The sequence below is a fragment of the Sylvia atricapilla genome, chromosome 7 (genome assembly GCF_009819655.1).
Source record: "Sylvia atricapilla isolate bSylAtr1 chromosome 7, bSylAtr1.pri, whole genome shotgun sequence".
Classification (NCBI taxonomy): Eukaryota; Metazoa; Chordata; class Aves; order Passeriformes; family Sylviidae; genus Sylvia; species Sylvia atricapilla.
Genome location: NC_089146.1, coordinates 10,625,809 through 10,648,340, shown reverse-complemented (window position 1 = coordinate 10,648,340; position 22,532 = coordinate 10,625,809). Strand labels below are relative to the sequence as shown.

Genomic DNA, 22,532 nt, shown 5'->3' with positions numbered 1-22,532 from the left:
CTATCTCCCCGCATCCTTTGATATCTCCTTCCACATCTCTGAAAACATTGACATTTAACAAAGGTGGGCATATTCTCATTTTCACAGGGAATATTAAGACTCCGCAATTAGTGTTTAATAGCAGATCACCACTGAAGGACACCAGGGGCATTTCCAGTGGATTCTGAATTCCAGTGGATTCCAAGAAATGCCAAAGATCCTTCAGGGTTTATAGACCTTCTGCTCCTATTGAGTGCTGAGAGATTATTTTGCCCTTCACACATCCCGCTCTAACCTCATCAGAGCCCAATGGAAATTTGTTGAAGGGTCTCTGTTTAACTTGGAATTCCTTCAGGTTAGTCTGGCCTTTTACCAAGTGCATTTGCCCATCAGACCCCCCCTTGTGTATGCCCCAGCATTGTGAAAGGACTACAGGGTTGATTTAAAGTTGGCTTTTATTAGGCTTGAGGACGAGAAGGGGTTCTGAGCAATGAAAATGTATCTTGTTACACCACATTCCAACAAAGGCAAAAAGTAGCATGCACATGAATAATATAAGATAGGCTATAGTCTTCCTCTTGTTTTTCAGACACAACAGAATAACTCTTTAAAAACCTGGTAAAAACAAGCAGGTTCTAGAAAAGAGCTACAGCCCATCTATATTCACATCAGGAAGGGGGACAGGTGAGCAGTGTGAACCTCTTTGTGTAGCTCCAAATATCTACAGAGGCACACACACAGTGCCTGTGCAAAGGCTCCAGGCATGGTGAGAAAACACTGCAGCACTGCAAGGACTGCACAGGAGTGCCAGCATGTGCATGGCTCCATTTCAAATCAAACAGGGACAGTATTTGTTGTTCTTAGCTCGTTTCTTAGCACTCAGGAAATCAAATGCCATGCTATTCTTCCCTTTTATGCTGGGCTAGTTGTCATTGGAGTGCTATCTGTTAGGAAATTTTAATAGGGTTTCTTTTCTTAACAAATTTTATCTTTTCCAAGAAATAACTTCAGTGCTTTAGAATGAGTTGCAGTAAAAGCTTATCTGCTTGATAAATATTTGTGAAGTTTGATAGACCTTGGAAAACTGACAAGCCTGTGGAAGCCTTTACACTGGGTTTCAGTGGGAACACGAACAACAGTCCAACACACACTGCCAGATTTCACACCAGACAGCTAAGACTGGATAGAGAAAAACAAAAGGAAAAGAAAAAACTTTCTAATGAAAATAATCAGCTGTTTGTAACATACAGATGAACTCTGGATTTATCTGTCATCTCTGCTTTAAATTCTTAAATCACAACTAAAATTACTGTGTCTTCCCTGTAACCCTTCCATATGTCATTTGGGTCTGTTGCCTCTGTGCTGTTTGTTTAAGCTTACTTTGGCATGTCTTTTCCCATGATACCATTTTTTGTTGAGTGAGCCCAGCAGAGCAGGAGTTTTGATCTTCTCGTGCCAGTTACATAACTCCTCTCCCCTTACCAGGAATTTAGGACACGGGCACACACTGCCCCAGATCCACCTCACAAAGGAGAAGCTTGATTCCCTATAGAGAAGTGAAAAAAACCCAGTGTTATTGAAGATAAAACATGCAGATAGTTCTGTTCTTCTGAGGATGCTTGCCTGACAGAGTTAAGGCCCTTTCACAACATATAATTAAAATAGACTGGAGGTGAGCAAGTTTCTTTCTTACCCACTCCCTTTTGCACCTCTGCTGATTTGTGATTAGACTTTCCTCATAAAACTTTACTTTTGCTAGTGAATTTACACAAAACTTTGAGACAGAGATAAGAACAGACGCTGCCTCTGAAGAATCAGCCTCATACACAAATCCCAGTGGTGTTAAAACTGAGACTACCCAGCCCTGAGTGAGGAGGCAGGTGCAACATGCCCTTTACAGCTGTGGCCTCAAAAGCCACACCTCTGCCAGCCACCCAGCTGGCTGAAGGCAAATATTCTCAGGCCTCCAGAGAGGCCCAGCCCTCAGGACAAGGCTTCTCCCTGCTCTAGTGAGAAAGTCTGCCTGAGACAGCAGGCTTAGACATCGCGGTGACCAACAAACAGCATTGCAAAGCCTAGTGTCGGCCTTCCAATTTTTATGGATCTCTGTAATTAAATCAGGTTCATTTCCAGCTACCTCACTGCAATATTCCATCAGAAACTGAAAATCCAAAGATTTCAGCTTTTGCGGTTAGGTCACACACACCTCACCTCAGACCTCTTCTGAGGAACAAGAGCTGAGCAGAGTTCCTGAAACAGCAGCAAAGTCTCTACTTTCGTGGTGGACATGCAGCTGCTGAGTGCACAGCATGCTCAGGAAGAGTTTGTTTCTGACCCAGTCGTCTCAAAATAAGAAAAACTGTAATCAGACCCGAGATGACTCCGATCCAGCATCTTGTTCAGTATTTTTGTTGCAGAAAACAGGTTATTGTTACAATCAGCATTTGAATACAATGTCTTTTGGGGCATAAAACATTGTACAAAGGGTGCATTTAACATCAGTGCTGAGCCTTGCACACCTGGTCACACAAACCCTTTTACAGGACCTTACATAGAAGCATCACAACTTTTGTGCCCAAGGCAGCACACCTCAGGTTTCTTCTTGGAGTTTGGTCCAATCTTTAATAAAGATGCCTCACTGAGGCTCCTTTGAAGTCACTGCATCGCAGGCTTTTCCCACATTGCTTGAATAAAATGGCCTGTGAGATCTGGGAGCAAGTTCAGGGGAAGGAAAGCATCCAAGTTCTTTTTGGGTTTGTCTGCAAAATGTGGTGATCTGCTTTCTGGCAGGCAAGCCAAAAGGATTCAGTCATTGTCCAGTAAAGCTTTCAGGCAGGAATAGCCAGGAAATCAGTTCAAGGAGAAACAAACAAACAAACGCAAAAGATTCTGGGATTCCCCAGCCCTAAAGCAAGGTTGAGTTTATGCTCAAAAGGCTGCTTTTTTGTGGGGGTTGTGCTGTTTTTTGGTTTGGTTGGGTTTTTGGAGTTTTTGTTGTTGTTTGGTTTTGTTTGTTTGTTTTGTTGTGGGTTTTGTTTTGTTTTGGTTTGGGTTTTTTTTGTGGTTTGTTTGGTTTGTTGGTTTGTTTTGTTTTTTTTTATTTCTCCCCCAAACAGTATCTTGGCAAGAAGAAAAACTGGACCGTGGACATTTATAAGCACCTTTGGCTTCACTCAGATGATTCCATTCAAGTCACTACCTTCTTCTTTTGTATATTTGGTTACTGACGATGTGTTAAAATGGGACATATTCATCTCATTTGCTTTCTGATCTTTCTCCGTAGAAGCAGATGCTGTGCATGCAACTCCAGCCAGGGCAACAGTGCCACAGGCCTGGGCTGGGCCCTGTCCGTAAAGCACCACACAGTGGCAGCAGTGACACCACAGACATGACAGCTTACAAAGCTGAGGTCATGATGACTTTCCCAAAACAAGCCCTCAACAAGCTGGTGCTGAGCTGCCCCAGAGACTTCCTAATGCTCACGGTGAGCCAGGTGAGCAGGCAGCCCCTCTGGCATGCGAAAGAAGTGAAAAATTCAGTGTCTGCTTCTGACAGAGATGCACACAGACAGACTTTTATGTGCTTAGACTAGATTTCCCCTTAGGACTGGGGTGTGCTGGAGCTGCTGGTGACCTGTGTCTCTTGCTGCTGCCCTGCAGCTTTTTTCAGAATACTGTGGGAGAAGAAATGCAGATGTATTTCTGGAAATTACACAGTGATAGGACATCTTGAACACCTTCCACCCAGCCAGCACAGCCACTGGCTTCAGCCATTTCCATTTTATTTCAGCTCCAGCAACACCGTTCAGCAGTGCTGTAACAGCATTGAACCTGTCACTCCCACCATGGTGCTGCTGCAGCATGTGGTTCTGGGGAACACATATCCACATCTGGCTCATCTCAAAGCTGTTATCTGTTGGATCTATTTTCTCTAGTCAACAGAGGGGAAAAGTAGTGACTTTTTTTTACTATTTCATAATTAAAATCATGTGGCTCAGAAGTGCTGCTTGGGACAGCTTTGAGGCCCAGAACACTCATCCATCAGCCACAGGACAAGCAGCAATCTTCAAAAGCAATAAGAGCCTGAAATCCCGAGGCAGTGACAGCTGTCACATAGCTGAATGGCCTTGAGCCACAATCCAATGTCCTGGAGAGTAACTTGATGACAGAAGCCATTTTTATATGAACTAGTGTTGTACTTTCCACATCCCACATTTCAGTTTTTATTCTAGAGTCAAAGCAAGAATTCTCCAGACAATATCAAGATGCTTTGGTGGCAGGACCTCATACATACAGTACTGTCACTGCCAGGAAGAGTTTGCAACAGCCCAGCCTCACTAGAAAAGTATCATTCAAACCTTTTAAAGAAGTGGACAAGGACTAGGCACTTCCCCAAAACAAGGTGAGATATCTCAAACTCAGCTTTAGGCTTCAGAGGGCCAAGTCAGTCTGTTCTCTGCAGGCAGTGCTTCCTCTTTTGAAGGACAGAGTCAGATTTTACAAAGTTGTAGCAAAATTTTCTTAGGGTTCTGACTGATTGGTAAAATTGCCCTGCTAGGGGATGCTCAGCAGGAAAGCAAACATCACAAGTGGGCTGTTTTCCATCCCTTCAGATCTTTTAACATTTTAGTAGTGGTGTCAGTAGGGAACAGGAAATCTCAGAAGTGCTGAAAATAAAAACCCTACAACTCCTTTACTGCAATACACAGCTCTGAGTCATCAGCAGAGTTTGCCCTCAGCTCAGTTCTCCCATTCAAATAAGCCCATTGAAACCAGCTGCGATCAGAAGGTCTTTGTCCTGCATTTAATTTACCCTGTCAAAGTGTCTCTTCCATCTGAGTCTCTGCAGGGAAGACACTCATCTCTCTGTGATTCCACCTCTAGTCAAATCCCCTGTGCCCTACTGAAGGTGACAAAGAGAATATTTTCTGTAACATCCAACCAATAACTGGTACTGGACATTAGGGGTATTACTCAGTTCATAATCTCCCTCCATTACTCCAATGTAGGTGGAAGCATGACAGGTTTTGTCCTGCAGTGCGTGAGAAACTGTTCAAATACACTCATTTTTCTGAGCTTTTTAAGGTTCTCTGCTGTTCTGTTCATTTTTGCCATATAAAGACATGTTTCCTCTAAATGTCTGTGAACTCAGGAGGAACATACAGGGTCTTCCATACCTCTATCTGCAGCTGATCAAATCTAGACTCAGTTTGGGGTGGCTGTGTTGTTATTTCTACTGCACTTCAAAAGAGAAAAGCTTCTCTTCCGTCAGAAAATAATCTCGAGGAAGTGTAAAGCAAAATTAATGTCTTGCATACTGCATTCCCAGCAGCCAAGCTTTTGAACAGGAAAAAGTCTAAGTTTTCTGTATAGTTTGACTGCTCAAATTACTTCTATTAATAATTTGTCAGAAGGATTTAGGATAAGCTTCTTGAAGGCATATTGATAATTTTGAACCCAGAACAGCATGCACAAAGCTGCCAAGTAAAAGTTATCCTTTCAGATAATGATATTCATGAGGTCAGCAGAGAACACGAACTCTCAAGCACTTTGCTTTGTTTCCACATGATCTCGTCTCCCTGGGGTGTGAGATTAGACTGGGAGAAAAAACAGTTACCTCTCATCTTTCAGCCAGTCATCAGCACTGAATCTCTCAGTGCTGCCATGAGTCAGCTACAGATTGCAGCAACCTAAAGTCACAGCCAGGGCCCTGTGAGAGAGAAATTGAAGTATTTACCCTGATGAAGGCTCTCATCCCTTCTTTGCCTCTCTCCTGCATTCCCTACCCAACAGGGGTTTATGGCACTCCATAGTTCACAGACACTGGCACTGTGCTCTGGCCATTGCACCCAAGGAGATCAGGGGCCCTGGCAGCTTGAAGGCAGAAGGTGGATTGAGGGTTTTTTCCCATGGAAAATGGCCACTGCATGCGTCCAGTCGCACATGGCTGACAGTGGAGTGCTGCCTCCTAAAATCATGAATGTCACGGTATTTCTACCAGACTAAACGACCAGGACTGGCTGACCTTGGAGCTCCAGATGCCACCTCTGAGCTGGCCCAGAGACACTGGGGAATGAGCTTTTCTCCCCGTGGAAAATGGCCACCATTCACGTCCAGTCACACGTGGCTGACGGTCGTATGAGATTCCAAGGCACAGAGCTGGGAAGAGCCAGTAGGAACTCTGGATCCAGTCCTGCCATGTCCTACTCAAAGATTCAGTGTCCTTCACTACACTGCAGCAAACAGTGCAACTTCCTGGGAGCCTGAAGTACAAAATAGTGGCTCAAGCACCCATCCCAGACAGGGGTACTCAGCTCATCATTCTGCAGGACAGCTGGCTCATGTGGCAGGCTGGCACATTTAGGATGATGCAACTGGCTCTGCCAGAGGGGCAGAAGAGAAAAGCAGAGGCAGAGATAAGGATGTTATCTCTATGGCTATTGCCAGAGAGCAGCATCATGCTCGCCGGGGGAGAAGGGAAGAAAGGGAGAGGAAATTGCTAAGCAGGAGAAAATGGATGAGGAAGAGGAGCAGCAAAGCCCACTGTTCTGAAGGGGAAAGCAAAGGGCTCACTGCTTTTGTCCAAGAAGGCTCTTAAGTTCCCAGCAACAGGTCGGCTCTGCCAGCCTCCCCCTTTGTAACCTACAGGGCACAGTCTGCTGCAACCAGGCACGGCTTTCTGGCAGGCCAGCAAAATTCCCCATCATCTACCAGGAGACACCAAAAAATGTGTGAGACTCAGGTAACTGCACAAGTCTTTGAGCCTGAGATGCCAGCACTGCTGGCATCATACATAATGCACATGCATAATTTAAAGTGTGAAATATTCATTTTACTCAAACCACAGATGAATATTAAACTCAGATAAAGATGCCAGATGGGTGGTGAATAAATTATATTCCCTTAAATGCATCTGAAACAATGTAAGATAAATATTGAAAAAATTAGCAGGCTGGAGATTATGCCAGCACTGTACAGCCTGTTTCATGTTTGCATCAGAGTACAATGAAAAGGTAGGTTGGATTCAAACTAATCACATTTGTTCAGCTTTACCCCTTCCAGGAAGGCTTCAACAGTACAATCTAGAAGTCAATGTGAAAAATTCACATTTTCCCCACACACTATTTCCCACACAGTCACAGCACAAATCACTCTCCACCGAACGAAAACATACTGTTTGCCCCAGGCCTCCAGGAGGCTCTTGTCTCTTCTCATCTCCCCTGTTAGTCAGCAGTCATTCACATGCCCTCATGATTTGAGAGAGTGGAAACCTATTCCTGTGACTTCTCTTGACACAGGTCACAGAAAAGGCTGATTTTACCACCTTACCTGCGCATGTGGTATGGGCTCTGCAGCTTGCTTGAATTTCCGGAGCAGTGACAGAGTGGTTTGCATCACCAAACTCTGATTTGGAAGAAAACACAAGTACAAAAGCCTTACCATGCAGAGAGATGAACAGCCCCTTCAGAGCTGGGAGGGCATTCAGTTAGCACAGGAAACCTCATTAAATACTCACATTCATAACTACATAAGCCTTAATTATGTTGATCTTAATTAACTTTCAAATCTAGGCTATTTTAGTTGTCCATGTATATTAAACATCATTCAACCACTGGGAAAAGGAATTTAGGTTTCTTCTTGGTGTACAAACAGGCAACCAAGTTACAGCACAGCAGCTGAGTCACAGTCACTGCTTGTGCTCACACTGTAACCCTTCACAAACGTGACTTCCAACACATGAACACAAATATCTCCCCATGAGGTTTAAATGAAGGCCTTCTCTCACAGCTGCTGCAGGGTGGGAGTACCCACAGCATTAGCTCAGCTCTTGGAAATAAACAGAATGTGATCAAGCCTGTAGGATGGACAGAGAAAGGACCCCAGTAAATGCCTATGGGATGAAATGACATGTATGCTGTGTGGACAGGACACTTGTCCCAGCCAAGCAAAGTCAGCTGAAGATCATCAGTTCACCTACAGTTACAGGAGCCTCTTTTCCATGAAGTGAGGGTCCATGTGGCACCCCACTCCGGCTCATCTCCTCCACTGGAAAGTGGAACACAATCATGAAGGCCATTTGCCATCCTCCCACAGGCGCACACATGTCGCCCAGCTCACAGCACACCAGTGCCAGTGCAGAGCCCTTTGCAGGGATGTCGTACCCATGGTAGGAATGTGCTTCACCTGCAGGAAACTTTCTGTCTTCTGTGCTCCCCTTCAGCACAGAGCTCCCACCATCAGTGTGATACACAGGCCGTTTCACTGCAGCAAAGTGTAGTCATTGATCCACACAGGCTTTGCTGACTTGCAGCCTGTGCTCAGGCTATGTAGACTGGGGTTTCCACAACCTGTGCTCAGGCTATGTAGACTGGGGTTTCCACAAAGAACAGTCTCTGAGGATAAAAAAAAGAAGTGATCTCGTCCTAAAGGATGACCTCAGATACCATTATATGGAGGGACCAGGAAAATTCTGTAACTGAAGCATTTTTGGGCAACCCTCCATATGAGCATCAGCAAAGCACAAGAGGAGATGTCTCTGCCTTCCTGAGATAATAGTATAGGTTCCCTCAAATGGTGGAAGCAGTTTAGGTGCTGGAAACAAATCTAAATTCCTCTCACGTGATAAGTGAAACTCTTGAACTCTCTTGTATAACCTTTATTTTTTCCTTCTTAAAAGAAGATTCATTGACCTGAAAGAAGGATTACTAACTGAAAGACATTAGATTTAGGCTACCAGGCAGAAATCCTTAGTAATCCTGGCTAATCTTATGCCTGCTTAAATTCTGCTTTCAGAAGTTTCTGTCCAATCACTCACAAAACAACCTATATTTGAAAGACAGACTGATGTCATTAATTACCTTTATCCCTCATCATCTCTCTGTCATCTGTCTTAAAGAAAAGCTTAACCCTGTGGTTAAAAGTTTATCTTGGACATGGTAGTTCACAGAGGACAGGGCTGCATGGGAAAGGCAAAGAGCTGCACTGCATTCCCAGGGAGAAGTTTGCTTCCCTGCTTTGCCACAGACCTCAGGTCCCCATCAGCCAAACTTTAGAGTGTCTCCATGTCCCTCGTGTGTCCAGGGAGTGCATGCTGCCCCATATGATGGATGCAGGAAGCAGAAGCATTGCAGGTAACAATACTGTTAAAATAATGACAGTCCCAGCCACAGGAGTCCAGAAGTCCCACGGGAGCTCTTCCAGGAAAAGAGGACAAAACTCTCTCTTCCTTGAATGGGCACTACAAAACCGGTGCTTTTATGGCCTATTCCACTGCCATCTGGCACAAACCAAGCGCTCAGCAGGGACCTTACAGGATTGAGGTGCCTTTTCCAAGATGAAGACATTCACTTGCTGAAGTACATCACAGGCTCAGAGGCTGCTCACCCCCTGGCATCCGCCTGTGCATCATCCCCAGTTGAGCAGGGCACGAGCCAGGCCGCACTGCCCCGCTCTGTCCGTGCTCCAGGGCTGACCCTGTGCCCTGGCAGGAGGCAGAGGCAGTGCTCCACACTGAGTCTCTCTGTCAGACACAATCACACAGGCAACGGCCCGAAATCCCTGTCTGACGTCTCAGCCGTTCTGGATGCCGTTAGAGGCAATTTTCTGTCCAGCCGCCGGTTTTAATGGGATGTGCAGTTAAACAGATTCATCCTTTCAGCTTCACTCTGCAGAGCCTTCACTCTCCAGCTGCTGCTGCTCCTGTCCCAGGGAATTGGAGTGCTCTTGGTGTTTCTCTTTTGCAGGCAGGCACATTGCTCAGAGAAGAAGCTCTTGCCAAGAAAAGTGTATAATCTAGAAAGCCACCTGCTCAGCTTTGCTCTTTGAACCCCCTACAATCAATTTCCCTTTCCCAGGAGAAGGTACAACTGTTTTCAGTGAAGTAGGAAATAGAGGATTCATGATATGCTATAAAAGCATAGCCAGTCCAAGGGAAAAGGCTTATTTGTCTCACTGTTCGGGGCTGAAACGTGTTATATGGGAAATCAGAGACACCCTAGGATCCCCAGTGCTGACTTCCCAAATTTCAGGAAACTGTCCTTGTGCCTACTGCAGTATCTGGCAGATTATTGTCATGTTCCCATCAGCAAGGTTGCAATGTCAGTACCACACAAAACAAAACATGGCACTTCAGCTTCCCTACAGGTCTCCATTTCCACTCTGTGACTTTCTCTGTGACTCCTGCTCAGGACAGAAGTACATGGCATTTGCTACAGGGGATTCTCTCAGCTGGTCACCCCATGGCAGAGCCACAGTCCACCTTGGGCCCCAGTGCCTGAGACAGTGAGCACAAGGGCTGTGGGGCTGAAAGTCACCCATTCTCCCTCCTTTGGTTTTGCAGATGTGCAAATTCACTTCATGATTCAAACATTTATTATGACAAAACTGTTCTCCGCAAACAGCAGACACATGCAAGCATCTGCCCCCCTGTCTGCAGGGTAACCCGAATCCCCACCATCTTCCCTGGTGTTTCTTGTTCAAAGAACCTGACACATGACCATACACGTGACCTTGTACAAGTGTACACCTTGTGGCAAGCTGTCACAGCACGCTGTCTTTTATGCTGATAAAGGTTTGGTTTTCCTTTAAGAGTTTCCACTATAAATACTTATAAGAGATGGCATGAGACAGGCACTGTTGGGATAAAACTATTCCTCTCCTGAAGTGCACAGCTAGAACAGGTGGGACAAATGGCTGCCTAAAGGTACCTGTTCAGCACCGATGACAGAGAAGGTTCAGCTGCCCGGGAAAACCTGCCTTGCACAAGGCTGGCAGCCCCATGGCCAGAACTCTGCTCCAGGCAGTGCTCAGGAGACGCCCAGCTCTCCCCATCGGCCTCAGATGCTGCTGTTTGTGCAGTTTCTCTGACGAGCAGCCCCTGGCCCCCTGCTCTTGAGGAGCTCCCAGCGGTTGGAGGGTATCACACAGGGGTGCACATGAGCCTCTCCAGGATATGGCTCAGAGCTCTGTGCTCAGCCTGTGCTCTGCTCACCTACCAGAAAAAAGGGCACATCTTAGAGCTATCTGCTCCCTTAGGAACCAGAGACACATGAGCTGTATTTTCCTTGCTGGACAGCTAGGATCCAGAGGCTCCAAGGTGTAAAGCTACCCCACAAAAATTCTTCACCAGGCCTAAGCCTCTTTCCCATACACATCATTAACAAATACTATTCAGTCAATTTTCACCTTCAAATTCACACAAATAATGAGAGAAATCAAAACTCATACCATTATGTCTTCATTAATGCTGTCATCTGACTCCACTCTGAGACTTTCACCTATCCTTAATTTGATGTCTGGTGGAAACATTTCTCCTGTGGATATTTGTGTTCATTTGATGGCAATTATGACCTTTAAGCATTAACAAAAACAAACAAAACAAAACAAGAACAAAAAAACCCCAAAAAACAAACAAACAAAAAAACCACAACATCCTCCATACACAAAGAGTGTGACAGACCATGGTGTCAGTTTTCCCATGTCTCCTCAAGACCTGGAGGGGGCAAGTCCAACTGAATCACAGCTGGTGGTTAATTGTAATCACTTTATTAAGAAATATCAAGTTAGAATCAGTAACCAAAAAAGACACACCTGGGTTTGCTGATTCCTCCAGCCTGCTGGATTGCAGGCAGTCACTTGCACACATCCTGCCTCTGCTCCAACCCTAAATACCAAAGCAGGCTTTCCAGAAACACATTCTCTGCTTGCCCTAAGGGGAATATGCCTCAAAGCAAGTCCAAGCCAACCTCAAACACAATTTGCAAACCTGAGGCAGTCTCATGGAGTCAGCATTTTTTATTTACTCTGATGACAACCCAATTCTGCACTCAATTGCTTCCAAAATGTTTCAGCTGATCAGACCAAGGGGTACCCTGCCACATCACCAGCCGCCTGTTGCTGTACACCTCTAGATTGTTTTCTTGGCCAACACATCAAATCCTTCAGAGTAACTCTGCTTCCACACCACAGTCTAATGGCAGCCCTGAAACAGTGCTGCCATCCTCTCCCTCAGGAGCTGGGACACCACACAGCTTGTCTTGGCAGGGCAGTGGGAAGCTGGGATGGGTCTTCACCAGGAATCAGCAGAGCAGTTGGTGTGGATAACCAGCTACTTACAGACAAGATATCAGCAAAATGTAGTCACGACATGAGGTTGAAATTATAGCTCAGCTTTGGTAGGAGCGGAGCCCCCTCATGCTATGGTTGATCTGAGCCTCCTAAAAACAGTTTCACAGAGGGAGCAGCCCCACAGGGAGCTGCCACCTGCCTGGGGCAGCCCCACGCGTCCCAGAGAAGGGTCCCTGTGGCCATGGGCTGGGTGCCTACTGGCCCTGCCCAAAAGCATTTCCTTCTTGCTGTTCAGATTCCATAAAAACTAGAATCCATCAAGGAGCACGAAGAAAAGGAGCAAAGCAGATGTCCAAGGGGGAGTTGGTGGCACAGCTCAGCTCTAGCTGTGCTGCTCTGGCTTTGGAAACACCTTGTGCAGGAAGGCTGCTGGAAACCCGCAAAGCACAGCTGAGTCAGGGCTGGTGAATCCTGAAGGCAGAGTACATCAACATCAGCACCAATGGACCTGCCAACACTGGTGTGTTCTCCAGTGCTTTGTTTCTGCCCCTCCAGCACACTCACTTTGCACCTTGGGGGGACCCAGCAGTGAAGCACAGCAGCAACCCATACAATCCCTGTTTGGCAGGTGCAGGAGGCAGCAGCAGCACTCGGCTTCTCCCCCACACAGGGCACACTAATGCTACAAATGCAAAGCTCCCCTCTCCATCCATCAGCATCATAAATAATCACAGCAGCTCCTGCTGTATGAACCATAATTTCTATCTTGTTTTTAACTGCATTAGGTGTAGCTGGTTCACCAGACACTATCTGAAGAAGCATACAAATAATTCAGCTCTATCCTCCATTCTCCCCATATGTGCCTCCAAACAGTCCAGATTAATCCTCTTTCTCCCACCTCAGTAAACCATGGGTCAGGGATGGGACACATTGCCATCATGCCTCCAGCCCTCACTGAGGTCTGTGCAAACTTCTGGTGGTGTAAACCAACCCCACAGGTTACCAAACTGCTCCCTGGCCAAACAGCCCTTTTCCTGCCACTGCAGGGGGATGCTGGCTCCTCCTGGGCTCTCACCCAGTGCTCCCCCATGCACAGCCCTGCACTCAACACGCCACCTCCTCTCCAAGCACACTTTTGGCCTCAAGTATCACGTTTGCTTCCCAATTCTACTATATTCATGTCTTTCTAAATGAATGAATCTCTGCTGTGAAACTTAACAGGGAAAAATCTTCTATCATCATCAATAACTCAAACTTGCCTTTGGAATAATTCATTTTTGTTCCTGTTCCCAGAGGAGGGTGGTGTGGACTGTGCAGAGCAAACAGCTGTCAAACACAACACTGTTTCCTGCTCAAGATTTGTCTGCTGAGAATTTGGTGTCTGCACATTTTCTTGGAATTACTCCATGAATATTTTCTGCAAAAGCAATTTATTCATAAAGTGTTTCAAATAATCAAAAAGAGTGTAACATCCTCATTTAAAACATGACCTGCTTGATCAGGGGCATGTTCACACAGTACTCTCTGTTGCAGAGGAACAGCTGGTGAGACAGCACTTGCATCGCATTTCTGGCTGGGTTAGTCACATCTTGGTCACTGAACCCACAAAGCCCTCAACATCACTTCAAAAAGGAAATATTTCTTCAGGAACTTGCTGTGGAAAGCAAACGCAAGACTTCTCAGCCTGAGACTGTGCAAAGGCAACCTGCCAGGACCATGGCAGAAGAAATCTCAAAGGGCACTCACGCCTCGGACCCGTGAAACACATCTCAGCAGTGCTCCCCAGCTGCCTTTTGCCTGGTGTAGTGGTTTGGAGACAGCTTCACCAGTACAAACCAATGGCTTTTCATGCCTCCCTAGGGCAGGGAGAGGGGCCAAAAGGAACCAAATCTTGGTTTTACTGAAAGTGACTTCACCTGCTGCTGCTGAGATATGAGCCAGGGCCACCACGCTCAGCCCCACAGCAAGTGGTGGAGACCTGAAGACACTGCTCCTGTGACCCCCTCACCTTTTCTTTTCTGAAGCTTCCTGAGTCAGTCCCCTGCCTGAGGCTGCTGTCTATCCCTGTAGGAGTGGGACTGACTCCAAGAAGGCTATGCCCTAATGTTTTAGCCTGAACCGAGAGGTGGAAGAGATGGAATATCATACAGGAAAGCGCTCTCTATGCAGGCAATTATCTGATCATCTATTTTGGGAGGCGAATCTCAGAAAGAGGAACAAAACTTTCACCTTCTTTGCACTGGGAAGCTGCATTATCCCTTTAAAAACAGGGAACTAAATACATGAAATATGATGCAGAAAGCAGCAGAACAGCAAGGTGCTTTAAGTCATGCCCAGTTCAGGAAAGGGAGGGGAAAGAGGTCAAGTCCTGTTGGTCATGTCAGCACATGAAATTTGGTAAAAACTATTCCTGCTGATTTAAGACTAATCAGGTCTGTGAACAGCTGGAGTAATTCAGCCTCTTCCCATGCTTCATGGCTGGATTCCTTCATGCATGTACATAAGGAGCAAAATCCAAGTGAAACCTCTGCATTCATCTTTTTCTCATGATCCCCAGCATCCCACTCACAGGTGGGATCATCATCCCACTTGACACACTGTAGTCCTGTGCCCCACGGAAAGCCCTGCTGGGGCCTCTCAGAGCTGCCTGCCCCATCCTTGCTTGGGAAACCTGCAGGAATTTAACACCTTTGAGGTGGCTGCCCTTCTGCCACACTTGACCAAAGGTGCAGTTTGGTAGTGGTCAAACACACAAGCACGTGGACAAGACACCCCTGATCCCTGGAGGAACTGAGGCCCTTGGGAGTGGTGACTGTGTGCTGCCTCACCTCTGCTCACCAGCAGTGAAAGGATTTGGCAGACACTGGTGTTACAGCGCCTGGCTGTTCTCCTGAGAACAAGAGCAAACTCAAAGGTTTTCCAGAAATGTGTAATGGACCTGTGCCTGGGAAGGAAAACATCACCAGTCTTATCTTACAGTTGAGAGAATGACAGAGAGAAAACAAATACTGTAAAGATGGAGGACTCAGTGGCAGAGAGAACCCAGGTAGATTCACTTCCGTGCTCCCTTCTGGCAGACAGCTGCCCACACCAGTCCCTGAGAGCTTCTCCAATTTCTTGATGTTCAACTACACTGTAAACAACTGCAAATGCCTGTAATACCTTCTTGACATAAGTTCCATAGAAGTGATACAGATAATAGCCACCCGTTCATGTGGACATCAAATCGTACCAGCAGAGGGCCCAGAGAAGGCTGTTGTTCCACTGCCAGGCATGCCATGAAACGCTTCCCAAAAAGGCCAGGCACTCAGTTGCCTGTGTGTGTTTGTTGCTGATGCAGGATGTGATTTTTCCATGTGTTCTCCCTCAAGGCTGAATTTTTATTACACCAACTGCGACTTTATCATTCACTTCCACTCCCAGTGACTTCAAAAGAGCTCAGAGGAAGGTGAGATGAGCTTTTGCTGGCAGCCCTTCTCTTGGTGCAGAAGAAAGGGTGGAGCTGCTCCAGCTGCAGAGTTCTGGGTGTAGCACCAGGAATAGTCTCAACTACCTGAGGCAATCCAGAGAGCCCCAAATTCTCCACTCCTGTATTTTGGCACAGAATGCATGACCGTAGCACAGGACATGACAGGAATGCTAAACATGGCATGAAAGGTGTGTGTGCATGCTATGGGTTTTCCATCCATCCATTTCCGTGGGGCTCTCCTAACGCATCCAGAGTGGGAGCTGTGTCATAACCCCTGCACACCTGAGCACAGAAGGCAAGCTCTTCTCTCTGTAATTTCATGTTCATTTGTTCCTAACATCAGAGAAGATATTTTGCCAGGAGTTCCTGTACAGACATTAGGACAGCCTTTTAGATTGAGAAAATCAAGATATTTCTAGATTTAAATGAAGCATCAAGAAGGAAGCCACTCATCCTTCCTGAAGCAACCCTCCCTTCTGAGAGGGATGCTTTCCAAAGGCTGATCCAGCTGATGGTGCTGGGATAATGGTTTCCATCATCCCAAAGTAGTGAAGGCCAAGTGTTGTTTTTGTACCAACATAGCCCAAGAGGGCAAAATGTGAACATGCACACTTACACCATTCATATGGGCTTTATGCCTTGACTGAAACATGAAAGGCACTTCTCCAGACCTCAGTGAAGTCTGAACACACACTCATAGGCTAATGGAGAGATAAATAAAGCATTTAGGGCTGGATCTGAACAAGTATGGCAAATTTTACTGAAATAGTATTTAAGGCATCTGAGTTACAACCTTTGCAATAACACAGCTGCTGTCAGAGGCAGGACCATCTCTCAAGCAACTCACCTGCTCTAACCCAACTTTATCCAGGATCATGTGTTAAATCACTGCAAAAGCATGGGTCAAAGTTGTTTCATAGCTTTACTCTCTCAGTAATGTGCAACATGAACATAATAGTGTTATTAAGAAGTCAAAAATAACTTAACACAATAGCTATATAAGATTTTCCAATGATCAAACTTTCCGCAATTACTTTTTGTTAAGTTCAGAAAATTAGCATATTTGTTAATCAAATTAATTTAAAAAGTAGCTTTTAAAAATAAAAGCAATGCTTTAAATAAATATAGTCTTCTTTATAACCATAAAACACTTAGTCCTGTTAAAGGTAACACAAATACTCCACTCAAGCACAGTACTTAAACAATTGAAATGAATGTTGTGAGCACACGTGGGCCAGACACCGGGAGCGATGAGGATGCATTGCTTCGGGACATTCTCTGTCTCCCTTCTACAGTGGCACAAAGAGGCAGCCAGTTCTCACAACTACCCCAAACACGTGATGTGTGTCAGGATATTTGTAGCTGCTGCACAAAAATGCTGGCATCCTGGTTTTCCCCAAGCTATTTCTCTACACTACACCTGTAGCGGTTCTTCAGCCCTGCTTTTAAATCTCTAGCACAGCATGATTTTAACCACAAAAACATAAGGCCAGAGCCTGTTTGCTTCATCCAGCTGACGCCAACATCTACACAGAAGCTGGCAGCAAGGTCTGACCTCTCATAGTCTTGCACTAAAGCTCACATTTTGTGAAATCTGGAAAACCTTCCTTTTAATACTGGCACCATTGGGTGTTTCAGAACGGCCTGAAGGAGTTCAGAACTCACCTTCAGAGTTCATGACCACCAAAGGGTATTCACAGCTCTCCCCATAATTACAGGGCTGACTAGCTATGATCATTACTACTCAGGTTAATGCCTATCAGCAAAGACTGTAGCTGCCTTGCAGATCTACAAGGTAGCAATGTTTTGCTGGAATAAACTAAATTAGCTAGTTCTTAGGTTAGTATGTGTTGTCTGGGTGTACTCTGAAGAGCATAAATTCAGCGAAAAATACACCGCAAATCTACTGATAATCTACCTAGCAACTTTGACCATTTAATATCCCATTTACTTGTCTGTAATTGTTCACTAAAAATAACCTTCAGGGTCTGCAGCAAACCACCAGTTTTGTCCTCACAAAAACAGCTGTCAGTGATATTTGTTGTGTTTTGTTTGTTTGTTTAAACAGCATAACAGTAATGTAACCTATAAGTAAAATGATAAAAGCTGGAGAGTAAAATAAAGCCCAAAACTGATACAAGTGCTCAAAATTTGTTTTGATCTTCAGAATGAGCAGGCCTATTCAAAGATGACAAAGGAATAAATTAGCAAATGGCTAATGGAATGCATGAAAGGGTGTCTACAGGATTTGCATGTGCACACACACACACACACACACACACACATACACACACTTGCATACAGACAGCTTGGCTTCATTAGAAATCTCACTACCAGAGTTTAACTTGGATAAATTAACTGCATTAAAATACTGACATTGTGAGGATTTTAATACTATCACACCCTGTAGAGGGCACTCCTGTGTGAATTTTTAAATGCTTTAAAAAAATAGTTTAGAGTTATTGAAATCTGTGACAAATGCAACAGCTCTGCCTCCCCTCACAGCCTCCCATTCTCATCTCCAGTATCCTTCTCCTGTATTGCCTCCAGGCACCGTTTTGCCTTGGCATCCGCCTGCCCACTCCCAGTTTTGCTCAGTCCGCAGGACAGGCACGCCAGCTGGATCTGCTTCATGTTCTCCAGGGCTTCGTTCTTGGCGTTCTTCAGGAGATCTCCTTGGCCCTGGGGATGCACAGACATGCAGCAGAGAGTTAGGAATTGCACACATTGCTCAGTACCAAAAGCAGCAGTACTCCTTCTGTGTCCCCACAGGTCCCAGGTCCCATCTCAAATCATGTCTGCCCCCTGGAAATGGGACTGAAGGCCCCCCTGCAGCCTGGTGCCAGCACAGTGAGGAAGGCAGCAGCCAGCACTGGACAGGGTGGGACAGGCACCAGACTCTCCCCCACTTCCATGTCACCACCCTTGGGAGATATTTCAGCCTGAACTGAAGAAGGCTGTGGGAGAAGGCATTCCTCTTCCACAGTCAACAGCAAGGTGCTGCCAGGGCCAAGGCAGTGAGGCACATGGCACCCTCTCCCCATGCCACTGCTCCCTCCCTGCTCCCTGGCATCAGATCCCACATGGCAATGACTGCGTGTCCCCAGCCCCTCAGGAGCTGAGAGACCTTGATAAGACACTGCTCCTTGTACAGATTTGATACCCAGCCTTGGGCCCTCCTTGAGCAGAGCAGGCCAAGCAGTGGCCATATGAAACACATCATCCCATAGCACTCCAGTGAATCCTGAACCATTTTGTTTGGACCTTCGAGAAGGCAAATGGGAATGAGACTTCATGAACAATACGCTGCCTCCTCTGTATCTTCTCAGAGCATGTCAACGTGAGGTGACTAACAGGATGTCAATCCAATTTGTAACCATCAGGAAAAATGTGTTACATGAAATTTGTATTAAGGAGCTGGGGTTCAGAAATGCCAAAATGAATATTTATGCAATATTGATATCTCAAGTGCTGTGAAGTGACAAGATTCTGGAGCTACAGGATACAAATAAATAAAAGCCAGGAGACGCATCTGGTTCTTAAAATTCAGTAGCAGTAAGAACTTGAGCTCCTCTTCTCCTAATGTCACCCCAAGTACAGCCTGAAGTACGGCACATGCTGCAGCTGGTTACACTCATATTCATAAGGAATACGTCCACTGGCTGAAATGTCACTTTCAGATCTCTGCCACCCAACCTGATCTCCTGCAAATCACAGGTGCTTTGATGGGCCTCACAGGATACAACAGACACTACAGTAGGACCTTGGGCTCACTGGCGGTGCAACTGACCACCTGCCCCTCCTTGGGTTCTCAAAACAAATCAGATGTGTTGGATGAGTCACAGTGTGACACCTTCCAGCAGTGGAGCGTCTCTGCTCTCCCTTTCCCTAGAGCTAAGAGAAAGGATTTATCCTACACCGATGAGCACAGTTCCCTTTTTGGCAGCGCCTGGCACTGGGCTCACAGGGCCTGAACCCTTGCACACAGTGTTCACAACCAAGAAACAATGGTGGCTTGCAAGGCTGCAGCACTGGTAAACACCACGTGGGACACCACGTCATCCAGGGACGGCAGCCTGTGCCTGAGAACATGATTGCCTCATCTCCTGGTGTCACAAATTTGTCCCTGCTGAACGATGCAAATCATCATCCAGATGCTGGGAATACAACTCCGTGTGAGAATAACAAAAAGCACTGGGACTGCATGAGCAGCTCTGTGCTATTTGCTATGAAGCTCTTTTGAAGGGATTTGTGTCTCAGCAGCATGACAGTTAGGGGAATACACAGACAAAGAGCTTGGGATCCAGTCAGCAGGCACGGTGTGAAAAAAACAAAACAAGAATAATTTATGCAGCAGATATTTCTCATAGCTCTGAGCTTGCTTTTATGTCGTAAGTTTTGCTTATGGTTAAAGACAGCAGGCAGGAATTCAAGAGCCCCAGAGCTGCCTGGAGCACCCAGCCCACCTTGGTGTCCCTCTCTGGCTGCAAATGGCACAGGAATAGTGCCAGTGCTGTAGTGACAGAGACAACACCGCCACATAAACAAAGTACGTATCATTAGTGACAGGATAATGTTATATATTATATATTATAAAATATTATATATTTATATTATACATAATATAAAGGTTGTATCTCCTCAATATATCTTCCATCTCTTCCAATGGCACAAATGCCGTTTTAAATAGTTTGGGTTTAGGATGAAATACCCCTGGCTGCTACTTCTTATGCACACAGGACGAAAGACACTAAAGACTTCACCATCAAAGAGGGAAAAATCAGTGTGACCATGCTTTGCAGCTTTAACTTCTCCAAGCCAAAACTTGGCAGTGTGTGTTCATGTCCAGGAACAGAAAAATCCCCTGAGTGCAAGAAGCAATCCCTCTGCAGGGAGAGGGCAAAGCTTGGAAAGGTTTCTCAGGGTAGCCCACAAACTGTTTGTCCAGGGACTGAGACAGGCACGGACTGATGATATTTGGGATTAGATTCACCACTTGGAGGACGACAGCCTGAGTCTGCCCTGCCAAGACTCACATCCCAAGTCCCCAGAAGCCAAGGGACTTCACACCCCACATGAAAGTGCCAAGCCACCCGCTCTCCCTTATACATATTCTGATTTCACATTTGAGTAACTAGGCAATTCAGACTACAGATTTTGTCTGAGGCAATGCACAACATGTCTTCAGCTTCCAAGAAGAAACACACGCCTCCTGAGCCTACTTCCAGTGTTTTGAAGACATTCTTATTTTATAATGATCTAAAAACAGAAGTGGACTTACCAAAATAGTGCAACTCCATTCATGTACAGACCAATTGATTTATGTCTTAGTTTCCGTGTGTTTTTTTATTTTAAAAGAGCTGGTTCGTTTGAGCAAGATCAAGAAGCAAAAATTATTTTGAATCATCTGTCATGAGAAAATTAACGACAAACTAGCCCTCTCTGACAGAGCTGTCATAATTCTAGAGACACCATTAAAAAAAAAATCTGTGTGCATGCTCTGTTTGAAAAGCCATCTGTTTGCTTTGAAAAACTGGCTGTGAGCATAATCCACTTAAGAAGAATGTCAGCAAAATTGTGTCAACACTTTAACAAACTAAATACTGGATAGAAGCTAGAGTAAACTTTACAAGCATGATTGCATTGAAACAACCTCCACAAACCAGTCATTGTGATCATCTCTGTGCACAGAACCCTCCTGCCTGCCCTTACAAACAAAGCATCTCTCAGACAAGGAGAGACCATGACAGTCCACTTCAGCATCTATCCATCTATCTCCCTTCTCCTACTGGTATCATCAGCCTTTCTGAAAATAAATACTCGTGAGAAAGTTTAAACTCAGCACTTGGCAGGACAGTGAATTAAGCCAGAAGAGTTCTAATCAAGTGTTCTAATAAGAACTGATCAAAGGGTCCATTTTCATTTAGCCTTAGGGAACATTAAAAGTCAGGTTTCATACACCTAACTACAACTAACTGCAGAGCCTCAGCACAAATTAACATTACAGGACAAATAATGCAGCTTGTCAAGCAATGGCAAGATTATAAGCCTTTACCTTGACAGGTTAACACTGGTTAGAAAACCCACAATCTGACATGGTTTTAAATATTGTTCAGTTCCCGTGACAAGCCATGAAAGGCTTTAAGAAGCACAAGTGGCTCTAGACAAATACTGGCAATGGCTACAGATGGGACAAATTCCACACAGTAATAGGTTCACTTGGTTTCTTCCAAATCAAATATCAAAGTTTTTATGAGTCAAGATGAGAGCTCTATGTACAACAGCAACCCACTCTGGGGCTGAGGAAAATAAAAGCTGGGTTAGGTTAGGCATTAGGTTTGGCAATAGTTAGGCTGGGTTAGGCGCCACTTTGTGTTCAACTTCACAATATTATTTATTTTATATACACTGCATGTATATTTCTATATAAATATAAATGCATATACACTATAACACCTGTTTCAGTGCTTTCTAGGAAACACCCAGCAAGGCACAGGCCAGGTTGTGGGCACCCCCAGCACTGGGGACCCTGGTTATGGCACTGGCAGCACCCGCAGCCTCTGTGCTGGCAGCTCCCAGAGCAGCACCAGGGGCTGCAGGAGGACCCTGAAGGCCAAGACTGGCCCATGCAGGAGTGAACTGCACTGCCAGGGGCCCCCCAGGAGCACCTTGCACTGCTCCTGGTGAAGCAGAAAATCCCACCCTGAGCAATGGAGCTTTTCTGGCTTTCCAAACCGGCCGTGTTTCCAGGGAGGCTGAAGCAGTAGCTGTGAAAGCCATTTCCTAATCTGCTGCTTGCTAAAGCAGACAGTTGCTTATCTCCTGAGCAGACACATTCTCTGACAGCACATTATGGGAGCTTTTCTCTCCAATCCTTGAGGGCTGAGTAAATACAAACAAATAACAGAGGTCTTAACACTCATCCCACATCACGTTCATGATATTACTGTTATTTTTTAACTGAGTCTCAAAGAATCAAGCTCTTTCAGTACTATTTAATCACAAAATAAAGATCTCCA

At 45.5% G+C, this 22,532-nt stretch overlaps 1 protein-coding gene across 1 annotated transcript in view; it reads right to left on the bottom strand.

Moving 5' to 3' along the window:
• Positions 1–16,422: 16,422 nt before the first annotated feature.
• PLCL1 (phospholipase C like 1 (inactive)) overlaps positions 16,423–22,532 on the bottom strand; it is a 186,509-nt gene continuing 180,399 nt past the window's right edge. The window contains 1 exon segment of the mRNA XM_066322581.1: positions 16,423–18,195. Coding sequence (XP_066178678.1) covers positions 18,013–18,195 — 183 coding nt within the window. The 3' untranslated portion in view covers positions 16,423–18,012.